Here is a 16,573-nt window from a genome sequence, read left to right on the forward strand (position 1 = left end):
GAAGACCACGCTGCTGTAGTGAGTAAAACTGAGTTTCCAGCCACATAGGGCTTGAACTCACTTCTTGGCATAGCACACAGGCAATGTAAGATCATAGACAGCTGGCATCAAGACCAGCCCCGGGAACATAGCTCCATGTCACATTCCTGACAGTCACCAGACAGCCTGGTCCTGAGCTGATTGGAGACACCCTTTCGGTGGAGACTGTTCTTAGTGTCTCAGGAAGGTGGGGAAGCAGAGAGGCCAAGGCAGCCCAAGGGGTGCTTCCTCATGGTGGCCACAGGCTTTCTTCTCAGACCTGCTGGGCTTCTCCCTTCCTGTGTCCAGTATGCAGCCATTCTCATTTGTGTGTGGGGGAGGTGGGCAAGCCTGGGGCAGGAAGGCTTGCTCTGTCCCTCAGTAGCATTGGCTTTGGGGTAACAGGTGGTGTGGGCCATTCACACTAGAGCAATAGGGCTGTTGGCTAGGATGTCTTCGTTAGGTTCCAGCCCTGGAGGAAACTGATGAGACACCGAGAGAGGCCCTGAGCCTTCCTGGTGCCGTCAGGCAAGCAAGCAGCTAGGGATGAGTTCAGTGCTGCACTTCAGTGTGCACAACCACGCCTAGTCCAGTAGAGTGTGTTCAAACTAGAGATCAGTGGCTCCTTCTACTTGGCATTTGTGTGGAGTCGGGAACTAGACTAGGTCCACAGCCTGTCTTTCCTGAAGGCCGAGTTGTTAAGAAGCCGACAAACAGGCCAGACAGGAGAGAGGAACCCTTCCTGAGACAAACAGGAAGGTCAGGACTGACTGACAGAGAGCTGCAAAAGACAACTGTGCGTGGGACGCTGCAGCGCCACCCCCATTGCTCTCCTGTGGTGGGACGGGACGGGTCTCCTGCGTCCTTGTGTTACCTGCATGGGGTGCGAGCCTGGGCTCACACCGTGCGCTTGACACTGCTCTCCTGCTTCCCCGGGGCCACACCAGCAGGGCTGCCTGTGGGGAGTCTGAGGCTGTTCCCTCCATATCCTGTTCCAGACATGCCGTTCCCCAGCGTTGGGGGGCCTCGCAAATGCTCTCACCCGAACACTCCTCCACGGCTCCCTGCCTCAGGCGGCCGAACCCTGAAGCAGCTAGCTGTCTGCTCGTTTCTGGGAGGCCCCACCCCAGTGGGTCCGCATCAGGGTTCAGGTGTGTGTAACGCCCTCCAGTCAGGTCACAGAAGAGAGCCCAAGAACAGAAGGTGAGGAAACACAGTCCATGGTCACATGATTATTCTTGTTTATTGAGGTCTGTTTGTTCTCAACGGGTGCTTTTGCCTCCAAGTAAACAGAGCAGGCGCAGATATCTATAATGAATAAATTTATTGTCTTACAAAAATCATTGTCTAGAAATATGGGAGTACAAGAAAAGATATTTGCAGTCAGGTGTCTGGTGGTCAGCAGCCAGCACAGTTCATACACGGGAGATCAGGTTCCGAACCCACGTGACCAGCTCTTCCTAACAGGTGGTAAAGCTCAAACCCAAAAGGTCCGTGTTTTCAAGCACATTGCCAAGGGTCGGGATTTGTCGTTAACACTGATTTGCTGTCACTGAATGTTTGTTTACTACTTCACTAGAGAGGTACATGATATGAAGCACAGTCAAACTTAATACATTAAGTTGTTATAGAGGCAAATAATGTATTCAACATTGTCTTAGTACTGTAGTGTCTAAGGCACTTTCTGTAATATCAACCAAAAACAATGCTAAGTGTTCATTGTAACACTGTCCAAAGGGAGGGAGAAGGAAAAATGAAGGATCACACACCCACTGGCATGTCAACATTCAGGCAGATGACATCTGTTCTCGAGGTCTACAGCCTCACTGACAAGCTTGGAACACACCTCCGACACACAACTAATATTCCCATTTTGGGCTCAAAGCAGTGGCTGCATTTGCAAGGTCAGCAGGCGGGTCTGGCTGGTTGGTGAGGCCTTCTGCCCCAGCGGCTCACTCCTGAACTGAGGGCGCCAGCAAGCCAGACACTCAGGACACCGCCTGGAAGTCACTGTGATGGCTGCCACCCGGGCACCTTAGGTGTGGTAGCCATTTATTGTCTTTGTGCAGATAGCGCTGGGACTGTTCACTTGAGATGGTGGTGACACCGTAAGTTTGAGGGGCAGGGTAGCTCCAAATGGCTGCTACTCCCCCAAGCCAAACCCACCCCTCCTAAGCCGCCAAAGCCCCTCTCACAGTTTGCTCACTATTCAAAGGGAATGAGAGACACACGCACAGGTGAGGTTCACAATTTTCTACGAGACTGGGTGTGGTTGAAGGGGTAGGGCCACGTGAACACAGAACCAAGGAACCCGTCAGTACAGAGCATGCAGAGCAACTGAGAATGGGGCAGGCCCAGCGCCAGGACTGGCAACAAAGGGTTCTTTCCTCTTACTGTGTCATAAAATGGTCTCTCGGTGAGTATGGGAAATAGAGGCAACGATGGGTCGGTCTGGTTACGCATGTCTGTGGAGGGGTGTGTCTGTAAAAAGGGGCAATTGTACCTAGTCTGCAGCAGGGCACGGTGTGTAGGCTGCAAAGCCTTCCGACACAGTTGATGTTCCTGTAGGGATCCCGGAGCTTGCCACTCCCGAGTGCAGGGCTCAAGCAGACTAGTGCTGGGCTGGGTTCCGGCCTGTGTCACCTCTGACTTCCGTGTCTACTCTGACTGGGGCGGTTGCGTCTCGTTGATGTCACTGGTCTTACTTTCTGTGTCATCGTCTGAGAGCTCCAGGGATGCCCCCTCAATGTGGAGCTGGCGCCGGCCAGATCGGCTCGAGGAGAAGCTGATTGGGCCGCCCCGCCTGGGAGAGAGATGCACAACAGCATGAGGCAGACAGTGCTCACTCTCCAGCCTACTGCTGGGGCATCTCGGCCTTGGTGGGCGGCTCTTCTACCCCGTCCTCCCCTACCACAGTGCCCGTGGGCACAGCGGACATGGACATGGGAAGGCAGCCAGGGTCCGGTGAAGACCCACCTCCCAAACAGCCTTCCCTGAAGGGGGCCAGCAGAGCTTATGCTCTTTCCAGACAAGCCATGTTCGGCCCTTTAAAAACAGAGGCTCGGTTTCCTGGCTCTACACACTCAGGGCGCTGGCAGCCTGTGCCCACACAGACAGACCTTGCACTCTGGCCTGCAGAGGAGCAGGTGAGCTGGAGTGTCCGGGCCTACCGGGGAGCAGCTGCCCTGCATGAGTGGAGGCCGTGTGCAGCTGGACGTGGATCGGCACGGGGCCTTGCCAGACTGCCGATTTGTGTGTGCCTGCCCTTCCTGCTTTCTCCCACTCGTTATTACAAACACCAGTGCATTCCACAGCTGGGGCCTGCCATCCTCAGCTCCATGTCCTCATCAAGCACTTACCTAAGCCGGTTCTTAAGTGTGCTGACCTCTCGGCTCAGGCCCTCATTGGCCTCGGTAGCATCGTCCAGTTCCCTTTGGAGTTTACGCCGAGAAGCGTTGGCACGTGTAGCCTCCTCTTCCGCCTCTTCCAGCTGGCGTTTAAGCTGCTTCATCCTGGCATTGGCCTTCTCCATCTTGGGAGTTACATGAACGAGAGGCGAACATTGAAGCCGGGGTTAGTCTCTGTGCTGGAGGGTCACATGGCCAGATGCTCTCTTGTAAGCATGCACGCACATGTTTCAGGGTGGCGCTAAGGCTCTCCCCCTCCCCCCACTCAGCAAAGCCAGTATTTACAGGGCAAGCTGCACATCAGCACCTTAAAACTGCCTTACCCAGAGTGTCTGTCGAAAAAACTGACCTAGGGACTGGGGCTGCACAGGACAACAGCCTGGACCAACACTGTCCAGAGCTTTCAAGCCCGTGAGTGCCCACAGCTGCTCTGGGAGGGTGCAGTATGTGCCTGCTTCTTAAAAACCCACCCGTGGCCTCTTTGCTTTTAACTTTTGGGACTGGCTAGTGCCTCCTGGCTGCAGCTGCTGCTCACCTGGCAGGTGGCGAAGCAAAGGCCCTGAGGGACTGGACCAGAGGCGCCGAACCTCTGTATTGCCTTAGCCCAGTGTGCACAGAGGACAGCAGGAGGGGCACAGACAAGCTGAAAGCCAGGCCTGTGCTCAGTTCCCCCAGGCACACCCTTCCTGTCTGCTGTCTTGTGACAGGGTCTACTAGTCCAGGCTGCCCCTGACCCCTGCCTTCCTCTCCTTGGGTCACAGGCATGTGTCACTGTGGGAGTGAGCACTTGAGTGCCTCGTCTGCTGATCGGGTTTCTGCTGCTCTTTACCGTCTCCCAGGCTTTCCTCCAGCCAGGCTCCTGTGCTGACTGTCCGGGAGAAGGGAAGATGGGAAACTGGGAGAGCTTGTTTGCCCGTGAGGCAGTGGACAAAGCTGAAGGTAATTGGAAAACCTCATCCAGGGCCCACACCTCGACGCCTCACGTTCCCCTCCACAGCTGGTGGGTCCTTGGGATTCTGCCATAGCTGAATATTCCCAGGAGTGTCAGCCCCGCCACCTGGCCTCCTACCTGCTCTTTGTACTGGTCCGCGTGCCTCCGCTCGTCTTCCACCTGCATGAAGATTTCCTTCAGCTTCTTCTCTGTACGACGTGCAAGTTTGTTGGCAGCTGCTCGTTCCCTGTCAGGATGACCACAGGAGTTTCAGGCCTTGAAGGAATTATGGTTTAAGTGGGGGATATTTTAGTTCTTTGGAAAGTGATGCACCCTGGGATGTGGAACAGACCTCCACGAGGTCCTCTGGGACTGCAGCCCACTTAGAGGAGACTGCCGTGGAGGGTCCCCGAGTACAGCACTCTGGTGGGGTCAGGGAAAGGCCACTAAAGCCTGCTCCTGACCGATGCCTTAGCCGCCCGCACCTCACTCCTGCCCAGCAGAGTGGGAAGAGGGGTGGGCGGGGGTGGGACTTGAATGCAGAGCCAGCATTTCTGGGCCCCACGCTCCCCAACAAGATGTGGGCTGGGCTGCTGTGGCTCTGGGAGGTGAAGTGCAGCTCCCTGCCGCGACACTCGCAGTTTAGCTGTGGTGGGAACTGTCAGGGGTGGAACCTGCTTTCGCGCTACATTCTGTTCTGCCAGAAGACAGCACCCCACAGGCTGCTGCCAACGGGAAGTCCGCTGTGGATAAAGATGCTGCTCTGGGAAGTCATGGGGCAGGATGATGGCTCCCGGCAGCGGGCAGGCAGAGCCCCAGCCCGTGCGCATGTCCCTCACAGGTCACATGTACTGTGTCATCACATCCCCTGCCCCGTGGGGGCACTTCTGCTGTGGCCTGGAGCCTGGTCAGCCTGCTGCAGCAGGAGCAGGCATCTGAGGCCTGCAAGGACATCTTACTTGGCTTCCTGCTCAAGCTGCTCCTCCAGCTGCCCAATCTTAGCTTCCAGGGCCGAGATGGTGGCCTTGAACTTGGACTTGACGGCCCCTTCTAGCTCCTGCAGCTTGGCCTTGAGTTCCTTGTTCTGTCGCTCCAGCTGCTGGCGCGCGTTGTCGCTCTTCTGGGCGGCACTGCGCTCTGCAGCCAGCTCCGTGTTCAGCGTGTCCACCTGCGAGAGGAGAGGCGGTTCAGACAGGCTGTGGAGAGGCGGATGGTCACCCCCCGGGGCCTCGCCGCATGGCACCTGGAGGGTGGTCTTCCGGAATCGGTCATTGAGCAGCTCCATGTTGCTCTGCTCCTCCTCCAGCTCCTCCTCCAGCTGTGCGATCCGAGCCTCCAGGCGGCGCTTCTCATCCAGCAGGGCGGACCTGGCACAAGGAAGGGGCGTCAGCTTGGAGTGGTGGCACGGGAACCGAGTGGCCGGCACTCTCCCCGCCCACCTTTGTCTCCCCCGTCCCGGCACTGTCCTCTGAAGCACTGTGCTGACTTCCCGATGGCCTCCGTGCTGCTACCTCTGTCTCTGAATGTCGCCAGGGTTGAAGTGAGCCCTGTAACCTCTGGCCTAAACTCCTGCTGTCCCCCAAGGAGACAGCAACTTAATGGGCAAAGGAAAGGATCTTTAGTTTAAAAGAGAAAACCCAGAGGAAGCTTACAAGGAAGCCACACCAGTGAATCTGAAAGTGCAGAGGGGTGCAGCCTACGGATGCCTGCTGTCTGCGAGGCCCCCGCGACTGGCGCAGGCGTGCACGTAGGCGTGCGCGCGCAGTCCTATGTATGGCGAGCATGGCTGAGGCTGTGGTCATCCTTTGAGGCCTGACGGGCTGAGCGAGCCCACTCACTCTTGGTGGCTGTCCCCAGCCTGTGGAGTGCACACACTCCAGGGCAGAGAACCATGGTTGTGCAGACGGTAGGCCGAGCGCCACCACTAAACCCATCCTTGTGCCCGCTGCCCAGACACTCACTTGCCAGAGGCGCTGTTGGCGATCTCATCAGCCAGCTCGTCTCGTTCCTGCTCTGCATGTCTGCGGGCTCGCTCAGACGAGGCCAGCTCCTGAGCGAGTTCAAGCTGAGTTAGACTCTGGCCACATCCTTTTCAGTCACGCTCCAGGCATGCTTTCCACATAACAAACAAGGTGAGATGTGCGGCCAGACCCATTAAACCAAAGGCCGCCCAGGAAGTGCCTCTTTGGCGCTTGTGTGGAGTGTCCATATCCCACCACCCCTGCCTGTTCCCCACACTCAGTCATGGGGCACGAGCCGGAACTCTGGAAACACTGGCCACACCAAATCACAGCACGTTCTAGGCCGTGGAGCTACTGACAGGGTACGCTTGGTAAGCAACTAAAAATTAAATGCCACGTTTGGAAATTTAAGCCACACTTTTAAATTACACTTTTTAAATTAAGTGTAGTTGTTAAGAAACCATTAATAGAAATTAGAAAAATATAGAATTGACAGAAAAAAATCACCCTGTATCAAAATTCCTGAGATGAAGTAAAAGCAGAACTCTAGAGGGAAGTCTGTGTCTTTTGTGAATATATTAGACAAGAGCCTCACAGCTCAGGGAGTCATCAGCTTAGTGGTAGACTGTGTTCTTAGCATGCTTGAGGCACCTGTGAGGGTGCCTGGAGACACACACATACCCCTCACAGAAAGAAAAACAACCCAAGGGAAATAAACACAAATAAAGGTAATATATTGAAAACAAAGGACTGAAAGCTGGTTCTCAGGATAAAAACCCAGGCTCTCCTCCATGTCTGCTCCGTTTTTTCTTTCTTGGCCTCTCCCTGACTGGTGGGGTATATAACCAGCTGTAGCCCGTGCTAGTGATCTCCCATGGGAACTGTTTCCAGCCAGCATTGTGGGTCACGAGCTTTTGAGAAGATCTTGAAAGTTTATACAGAGATGAAGACGTTAGTAGAGAATTCTATACTTCCTATTGCTTATGACGGAAACAAAGGATAGATGAAAAAATCTTTGTTGTAAGATGGCCCACTCCAGAATTCAGTGAGTTGGGTCTCTGCTGTGGGAAATGGCAGCCCAGGCTGGGCAGCGCTCACCCATCCTACAGCTTAATGACCACCTCTCTCGCAGGGGAGCAAATTTTTGAAGGCTGTGGACAAGCTCCTGGTGAGCTGTCCTGCCTTCAGCTAGGCAGAGGAATGTACACGAGCGGGCAGCAGAGCACCATCACTGCTGAGCTGAAATCGCACTGTCCCGTGACAGTCTGGTCTCAGAGTGCCCTCAGTGACCAGCACTTGCAGAACACGCACCTCCTGCAACTGAAGGATCTCTGCTTCTAGACTCTTCAGCTTCTTTTCGCTCTCTTTGGATTGAGCGAAGATCTCGTCTCTAGACGCTCGAGCCTCTTCCAGTTCACGCTGGTAATCCTTCATCTGTGCCTGAGGTTACAGAAGAACGTCCTTTTAGGAAGTAGTTTTCATCCTCAGGAGTTGTTTCCGTGTGAACAGGACACGGAAGTGACAAAGCTACTGCAAGATCAGACTGATGCCCTTGTAAATCCCTCAACAGGAGCAAACTGGTAACACGCCAGCGTGGACTCTCTACCACGACCAAGGGTGTCATCTGTCCTGTGACAAGTAAATGCACTAATACAGCCACATCCGCTCACTAGCCGTAGGAGTGGCACCTGCTGTATTCACCTTGTCATTATAAAAATATTCAACACACTAGGAAAAGAACGAAGCTTTAATCTGTGTTTCCCCCTGAAAGAGCATCACGTAGGGTTGTCCAGCCTTGAAAGTCTCTGCCTAGTTTTGAACTGGACAGTCCTGCTTATGTAATTCAGCAAGACAAGGAAAAGACAGGGACAAGGAAAAGACGGACCAGAGAAGGAAGGAATAAATCTAGTGGGTTTATAGCATCATCGTCACTTAAGGGATCCACTAAAGACATCACAGTTGGCAAATGACTGCAGCAAGATTGATAGCTACAGCTGGATGGTGGTGCACGCCTGTAATGCCAGCACCAGGAGGCACCGGCAGGCTGATCTCTGTGAGTTCAAGGCCAGCCTGGTCAGGGCTACAGAGAGGAACCCTGTCTCAAAACAAAACAAATCCGAACACAGGTTGATGAATACACAGAAGCTGCATCCAACATTAAGCAAACACATCCACCGAAGACTACAAAATGTCAGACAGGATCTAAAGATGCATATACATAGCAAGAGATTAATGTGGCAAACTGGGCTATACAGTCAACAACTGAAAATCCAAGATTGCTTTTTTTTTTTTTTTTCTGCTTAGAGATCTATAAACAAATCCTAAAAACCCATATAGAACTGCAAGGAATCCAGCCAGAATAGCTAAAATCTATCTTGAAAAAGAATGAACCTTGACCAACTGTACTTTCCATTTCAAGCTTCAGTAACTAACCCTGTGAGGCAGGGGCGCAGGACAGGAATGCAGAGCGAGGATGGAAAGCCCCGACGCAGACACCAAGGTTTGCCGAGAGAGGGTGCAGTGGGGCCAACGGGCCCCCCGGGGTCAGCACAGTCGGACATGCCTGTGCAGAAGAACAAAGCTGGTTCTTCTGTACCCAACCACATAACACAAACTCAACACGGGCCAAAGGCCTCTGGGTTGGAAGAATGAGACTTTAAAAACCTACCATTAACCTCAGGTCAGCCATAAACACAAAACTAGACTCCACCAAAAATCAAGAGCTGTTTTTCTCTTCTGAAATGGTCTCCAGGCCAACCAGGTTTGCCTCACACTACATGCAGTGGTGGAGGAGAACTCACTTCAGTCTCCCTCTGACTTCACAGATGAGCTGTGGCAATGTCCCTCCTCATTATGCACACACAAGAAACATACACACACACACAAGCCTTTAAAAATTACAGCCAGAGAATACATAAAATTTAAATGTTTCAACTAAATCAACTGAAACAGTGCAACTGAAAAGCTACTCACAGGCAGGATCAAATGACAGTCACATTTTTTCTATAAAGGATAACATGATACGCAGAGAAGATGTTCATCACCATTAGTGTATCAGCTGGCTGTGTGTCAGCCTGACCCCAGCTGGAGTCATCGGACAGAAAGGAGCCTCAGTTGAGGAAATGCTTCCTGAGATCCACTATAAGGTACTTTCTCAATTAGAGATCAGTGTGGGAGGACCCAGACCATTGTGGGTGGGTCCACTCCTGGCTGGTGGTCCTGGGTTCTCTAAGAGAGCAGGCTGAGCAAGCCATGAGGGGCACGTCCGTTAAGCAGTGCTCCTCCATGGCTCTGCGTCAGCTCCTGCCTCCCGGTTCTGCCCTGACTGCCTTTAGTGATTAACAAGATATGGAACTCTTTCCTCCCAGCTTTTGGTCATGGTGTTTCTTTGCAGCAAGAGCCACCCTAAGACAATTAGTAAAAAACATGCCAATCAGGCAAATGAACAGCACAGAGCGAGGGGCTGGAGAGCTGACTGACAGTGGTTGCCACACAGGTTTAGCTCCCTGGCACCTACAAAAGCTCAGGCCCCGTATGCAAGCGCACAGAATGGAGCCCACACAAACCCATAATTAGGAACTATTTCACACCCACGGAAATAACTGCAACCAAATAATGGAGATTAGCAATGTTTGGAAAACAGAACAAAATGCTTATACATTGTTAAAGGCTTGGTGGAACACACTTCTAATTCCAGCAGTCAGGAGACAGAGGCAGGTAGATCTCTAAGTTCAAGACCACACAGAACTACACAGTGAGACCCTGACTCCTTAAAACAAAATTTAAATGCAGTTATTGTCTGGCACTCAAGTGAAGCAAAAAATCAAGAAGAGGGAAAATACACAGCCACACAAATGGATGAATATGGTAATCTGAATGGGATAGCCCCCACAGGCTCCTATATTTTAAATCTCAGTCCCCAGTTGGTGGAACGGATTGGGAAGGACACCCAGAGACACAGCCAGGGGGCAGATTTGCCCTGGGCCTGGCAGAGGTGGGCTGAGGAGATGGCAGTGACAACTGGGATGTGGCTGCTTTTAGGGGGGAGTAACTAGAGCTGGGAAGGGTAACGAACACCCCAAGCCAGAACAACAGATCTGTGGCATGTAAACAGATCTTGATAAACACCCCTTAAATAAATTTAGTATTTTGTTTTTTTGTAATTAAAAGTCAAAAGCATTTGTATTCATTTACATTTTAATTTTGTGTATGAGAGTTTTGCCTGTGTGTGTGTGTGTATATACACCACATGCATGCAGTACCCATGGAGGCCAGAGGAGGGCAACGTGAGCCACCATGAGGGTGGCCACTGGGAAGCAAACCTGGACTGTCCTGGGCAAGGGCAGCAAGCGCTCTGGTGCCTTAACCCTGCTTACCAGCCTGCTGTTTCCCACCGAGGCCTGGCCTGTGGCCTGTCTGCGTGTGCGCAGTTGTAAGCAACAGCCCCCACTGCACCTCCATTGTCCGGTGCCTGCTCCTGTTCATACACACGGCCAGTGGGTCATTCACATGTCTAAGGGCTTTGGCTAAGCTTGCTGTTGAGTGCAGTGCTCAAGGTGTAGAATTAAAAAGTTAAAACATTTTTCTCTAGTTCTGGTCATGGTTCACACCCCTTCCTAGCCATGCCAGTAAGAGAGGGGCCACCCCACACTGGCCACACTGGCTTGTATGTTCAGCAAATCTTTTCTCATCGTGGCCATAAACTGTATCAACTGAGGAGCGAAAGTGACGCTTGGCGCAGCGGTGTGGGAGGAAGGTCACAGCACCTCCCGTGAGGACGTGGCTGGGCGCTCAGGTGTTACTCAAGGCTCTTTAGGGCCACAGGACCAAATTCCAGCAGGGGTGTTCCTCTTGGCCCCCACCCGGTTCTGTCTCAAGAGAAAATCCAGTAACCAGGGGAGAGTGCTCTGGTCCTCAGCGTGACAGAGGCCCAGCCACGAGGTGACAGCCGGGTGCTGCATTGTTCTCCCAGCTGCGCAGTTACATGCATGGTTCCAGCAAGGCCAGCCATGTGACCTGCAACACCCACCTGAAGTTTGCGGAGCTGCTTGATGACTTCGTCCCGAGCTTTGTTCGCGGCCTCAATCTGAGCCTCCAGGTCCTTCAGATCTATCTCCATCTTCTTCTTTGAAGCCACAGCAAGTGCTCGCTGTTTCCGCTCATCTTCTAGCTCTGCCTCGAGCTCCCGTACCTGAAGGACAGGGCTGGTCACGCTAGCCACGCTCCCCATGCTCTAGCTGCTTTGTGGGGAGCTAGCCAATTTGCTGGGAGCCTGTCACTTTGCAGACAGTGAACTGAAAATGCCCCGACTGGGAGCCGGGTCGGCCGGGGAGTTGCTGGAGCTGTGCCTGAGCTTCCTGGTCTGCCTGCTTGGCCATGCACCCAGAAGTACTCCGGACGCCAGGGTCCCAGGTGCTCGTGCAGGGAGCTCTGTGCAGGTCAGCTGCCGTCAGCGGCCAGCGAGTACCAAGGGACCACTAGGGAAGCAGCGCCACAGCAGGGAGGGAGGTGTTCTCGGGCAGCCCTGGGCAGAAGACCAGCGGGGGCTGTGCGGCTCCCCCACCCGTGACAGACTGTGCTGCAGCCTGGGGCTGCTGCGTCCAGGCTGAGGAGACCCCTTAAAAATGGTAGCGGCCCCGAGAATCTTCGGGTATGGTTTCAGACATGTGTACCAGTTCCTGGATGATCACCCTTGAAGAGTCAGAGCCCTGAGTGTGGCTGGATGTGGGCACTCACTTCTAGGGACCAGGGAAAGGGACGAGCTATCCAGGCCCACTCTTGCTGGCTTTCCTGGGCCCTGCCCTCTAGGAAAGGCCACCTGCACAGGACACACGAGCAGCCTTTGGCCAGGCTGTTAACACGTGCCAGGGCCCCAGTCGATGCTGGGAGGATGAGCACATAATGCTGCTGGCCCGGGCCACAGAAACAGGGACGCCAGAAACGTGGCTTCACCTCACCAAGTTTGGGTGTAACTTACTCAGCAAGAAAGAATGAGTCAAATTAATGTTAAAAATGGTGAAATAAATATGAATCAAGACGTATTACCATGAACTCGAGTAAACTTTTTAAATGTTATTCAGAACGATATCAATCATGAAATTCTAAGATTTATTTATGTATTTTATGCATGCTCTGTCTGCGTGTACACCTCCACACCAGAAGAGGGCATCAGATCCCACTGTAGATGGCTGTGAGCCATCTCGTGGGTGCTGGGGCTAGAACTTAGGACCTCTGGAAGAGCAGAGGTCTCTGAATCACTGAGCCATCTCTCCAGCCCAACCATAAATAATTATAAATTAAATATCAGCCAGGCAGTAGTGGTACACACCTTTAATCCCAGAATATGGGATTAAACTCTTGAGTTTGAGTACACACAGAGAAACCCAGTCTCCAAAAACAAAACAAAACAAAACAAAACAGCCCCCAAAACAAACAAAAAGTGAAACTGTCAGCCTTGTTCTTTCCCTCGTGAAGAAGCCTTTAAGGGCAGGGCAGCTCAGTGGTAGAGTGCTGGCGCAGTGCGTGCAGGGTCCTGGGTGTGATCCCGGCCTTCCCAAAGAGTGCTTCCCTTTGGCGACAGCCTAGCGAAGCAGCAGAGGCCCTGGGGACAGAGATCTACCCGCCCACACCCTCAAAGCCGAGCTCTCCAGCCAGGGTCCCATAGGAGCTGCAGGGCTGCCTGCTGGGCCGGCTGAGGGCACAGCCAGGCTCTGCCCTCACCCACCTGCTTCAGCAGCATCCGCTTCTTCTCTTCATTCTGCTCATCTCGGGTCTGCAGGTCCCTCTCAAACTGGGCCTTCATGGCCTGCATGTTGACCTCCAGGCGGAGCTTGGCGTCCTCGGTGGCCTGCAGCTCGTCCTCCAGCTCCTCCAGCTGGGTCCGCACCTCCTCCACCTGCTGCTCCAAGGCCCGCTTGGACTTCTCCAGCTCGTGCACCTGCAGCAGAGGCAGCTGCTGAGCACAGGCTGTGTTCCCTGCTTCAGAGACCTGGTTTAAAACGGAGTTCTGCCGTCTGTGTTCACACCCGCCGGCCACGTGAGACAGAACTCTGTTGCCAGCCACTGCCTGCTGAGTGTGAGGAGGGGATCGCCCACACTTGTGCAAAGGCTCGTGAGCAAACTTCTGATGGGGGTGCCTTAGCCTGAACGGCAGGGCATGGTCCTAGGAGGCCCGACCTTGCGCTCAATAGTGTCCTCCAGAAACTCGAGTCTTCTGAGCCCGGAGCTGCACTGAGCATCCCCACCTCCTTCCCGGACGAGCTGCCTGACCCCGTGAGGCAGACCCATGCACTGTCTGTTACACATTCCCGTTGGGCCCATGATCACGCCAGCTTTCACGCCAGCTTTCACGGGTGAGCAGAGGAACTTAGGAAGGTCTGCTGCTTTCCTAATAGTGTTTGCTAACTCGGGAGTCACAAAGCCGCATGAGGGCGAGTGTTGGCCACTGTGGAGGCTATGGAGCCACTACAGAGTTTTCACGTTGACACACTTGGGTCTACCCTGGCTGGCCTCTTGGATGCAGAAGGCTCGAAGGCTGAGGGCTGCCCCTGTCACCTGTGGTGTGGTCAGATGGCCACACCCCACGCAGGTGACACCTATTTTTCATGTCGGGATCCACACTTTTCAAAGCCAAAAAAATAGGGCAAGTCTACACAGCGCACGTGATAAAAGGAGAAGCAGGGCATGCTAGCAGTCAGCTTTCCATGAGTTCAAGGCCAGCCTGGTCTACAAAGCAAGTTCCAAGACAGCCAGAGCTACACAGAGAAACACTGTCTCAAAACAAACAAACAAAAAACCAAAAAACCCCTAACAAAACAAAAGTATGGAAGTTGGGAGAAGAGCCAGGCTGGAGCCACATCCTTGACTGTGCTAGTCAGACACTGAGGGCAGGCACAGGGCAAGGACCAAGCATGGGGCTCTTAGGGAAGGCACGCATGTGAGCACACACAGAAGTCTGGGAACTGCGTCCTGACAGCTCCAGGCACCTGAAGGTCAGCACAGGCCTCAGGGAAGGTCAGGTGGGAATGTGCTTCAGCGCCCGAGAACCTCCCAGATTGTGACCATTGGCAGTGCGGATGTGACATCCCTTTGTGGGCTGCCTCTGCCAGGATGGACTGGGTGGGCCAGGACACGGATAAACACCTGACCTCCTGCGATGGCGGCTGCAGGAGGGGGCTGAGGAGGTGATTCAGCAGTAAAGAACACTGACTGCTCTTCAGAGGACCTGGCTTCAATCTGCAGCCCACGGCAGCTCACAACCACCTGCAACTCTAGTGCCAAGAGGTCCAGTGCCCTCTTCTGCCCTCAGGGCATTAGGCACGCACACAGCAGACATACGTGCAAAATACCATGTGTGTCTTGGCCGAGATGAACAGGGCCACCTGTCGCCTGCCTGGAGGAGACTCTAGTGGCCTCTGCCGTGGGCCTGAGCTCAGGCCCGGGCCCAACAGCCTCGGAGACTCTAGTGCGCTCTGCCATGGGCCTGGGCTCAGGCCTAGGAGCCACAGGCAACTCACGTTCTTCCCCACGTCGTCCTTGGAGCTCATCAGGTCCTCCATGTCTGCTCGGAGCTGTTTGTTCTGCCTCTCCAGCTCCTCCTTGGCCTCCAAGGCTTCCTCCAGGGCCCGCGCCAGCGACAGCGCTTTGGTTTCCTTCTCTCTGGCCTCGGCCTCCGCTCGGTCCCGCTCTTCCGCATAGCGAGCAGAGATGCTCTTCTCTTCTGCTAAGAGCTGTGAGAGCAGAGGAGGTGAGCACGTCACCACCGACCGATCACGCGGTTCACCGCTCACTCACACTGCTTACTGCTCGCTCACACCGCTGAGGGTGAGAGACTGCAAAACTGTCAGCAGTGCCACAAGGGGAACACTCCACACCTGCCCTCACGGGAGAGGCCACCGTCAGAACACAAAATGTGCAGCCCATAAGCACGGGCTCACGTGAAACCTGAGGGAATTTCAGGGTGACAGTTGGGGCCTGTGCACAGACACATGCGCTTAGGGCCAGGCAAGGCCTCACCTGGTCAAACTTCTTCTGCTTCTTCTCTAAGCTGGACACGATCTGGCGCTGGTGGTCCAGGTCCACCGTCAGGTCGTCCAGCTCCTGCTGCAGCCGGTTCTTGGTCTTCTCCAGCTTGTCATAGGCCAGGGCCTTCTCCTCCAGCCGCTGGCTCAACGTCTCCACGTCCTTCAGCAGCTTCTTTCTGGCCTCCTCCAGACTCTCGATGGTTCCCAGGTCCTCATCGCCTTTCTTCTTGGTGTCAGCCAGCTGCGTTGTGGGTATAGAAACAAGGGCCGTCAGAACTCATTCCATTTTTGCGTTTCAAGAGTAAAAACTTGCTTCCAGTAGTATAAAGCAGTCTGATTAAAAGCCAAAACGAGCCCGGGAAGGAGCCCTTAGCCGAGATGTAGAGGGCAGCTGGACTGAACCGCAGAAGCCATTGTGTCTGTAAAGGCAGCGATCTATGCAACGGGCATCAGTGTGGGCTAGGTCAAAGAAAGACCAAAACCAAACCATACCCCAAACCACGCTTGATTTACTTGATTAGCCGCCCAAATGTAGTGCCAGAACCCACATGGGCAGGCGGGTCGCTGTCCCACACATGCCCAGGGCACACCACACCAGAGAGGACACGTACCTGTGCCTGCAGGGCCAGCACCTGCTTCTCCAGGTTCTTCCTGGCCTCCTCCTCCTCTTCCTGCTGCTCCTGCAGGCTGTTCTTCTCCTCCTCCAGCTGCCGGATCCGACTGCTCAGGTTCAGCTTCTGCCGCGTCTCCTCCTGAAGCAGCTCCTGTGTGGAAGAGCGAGTGTCCACGTTATCTGCGGCCAATGCTGCAGCTTGATCCCCACCCAAAAAACCAAAGACCCCAATTACAGTAAGTCTCCCTTGACGGTTCTGCTATAAAGAAGAAAGCTCCTCCACAGAGTGGACAAGCAGCAGCCAGTGACAGCGGGAAACACGCAGGATCATTTTGTAGCCTGAGCCCCTCCGAGCTCATTCTCGCCCAGGCCAGGCCATGGCCTGGGATGCGGTCCGTGCCACAGTCCCCCTCTCCTCCGTCTCAGTCCCAGTGCTCGGCAGGCTTCTCTTTAGGACCAGTCTCAGCCAGCCCTCCGCTCCATTTCCCTTTCCATTTTTAGCTTGATTTACTTCCCCAAGATGGAAATGCAAATGTCTTTGTTGCTTTCGGATGTGAGCAGTTTAGGTGTGCCAGGGCGTTTGCCCTCTGGGCTCGCTGACCGGGCTGGGCCTCACCAGC

The 16,573-nt window shown here is 54.1% G+C and overlaps 1 protein-coding gene across 2 annotated transcripts in view; it reads right to left on the reverse strand.

Moving 5' to 3' along the window:
• Positions 1-1,323: 1,323 nt before the first annotated feature.
• Positions 1,324-16,573, reverse strand: part of Myh10 (myosin heavy chain 10) — a 116,938-nt gene continuing 101,688 nt past the window's right edge. For both annotated transcript variants that reach the window (XM_055594423.1, XM_055594425.1), the window contains 12 exons: positions 15,952-16,104; positions 15,333-15,581; positions 14,834-15,046; positions 13,042-13,254; positions 11,347-11,508; positions 7,629-7,757; positions 6,318-6,406; positions 5,600-5,723; positions 5,316-5,524; positions 4,495-4,603; positions 3,378-3,550; positions 1,324-2,821 (listed from right to left, as the gene is read on the reverse strand). In XM_055594423.1, coding sequence (XP_055450398.1) covers positions 2,677-2,821; positions 3,378-3,550; positions 4,495-4,603; positions 5,316-5,524; positions 5,600-5,723; positions 6,318-6,406; positions 7,629-7,757; positions 11,347-11,508; positions 13,042-13,254; positions 14,834-15,046; positions 15,333-15,581; positions 15,952-16,104 — 1,968 coding nt within the window. In that variant the 3' untranslated portion in view covers positions 1,324-2,676. The remainder of the gene's footprint in view (positions 2,822-3,377; positions 3,551-4,494; positions 4,604-5,315; positions 5,525-5,599; positions 5,724-6,317; positions 6,407-7,628; positions 7,758-11,346; positions 11,509-13,041; positions 13,255-14,833; positions 15,047-15,332; positions 15,582-15,951; positions 16,105-16,573) is intronic.

This window comes from Psammomys obesus, unplaced genomic scaffold (assembly GCF_907164565.1).
Source record: "Psammomys obesus unplaced genomic scaffold, mPsaObe1.curated_primary_1811, whole genome shotgun sequence".
Classification (NCBI taxonomy): Eukaryota; Metazoa; Chordata; class Mammalia; order Rodentia; family Muridae; genus Psammomys; species Psammomys obesus.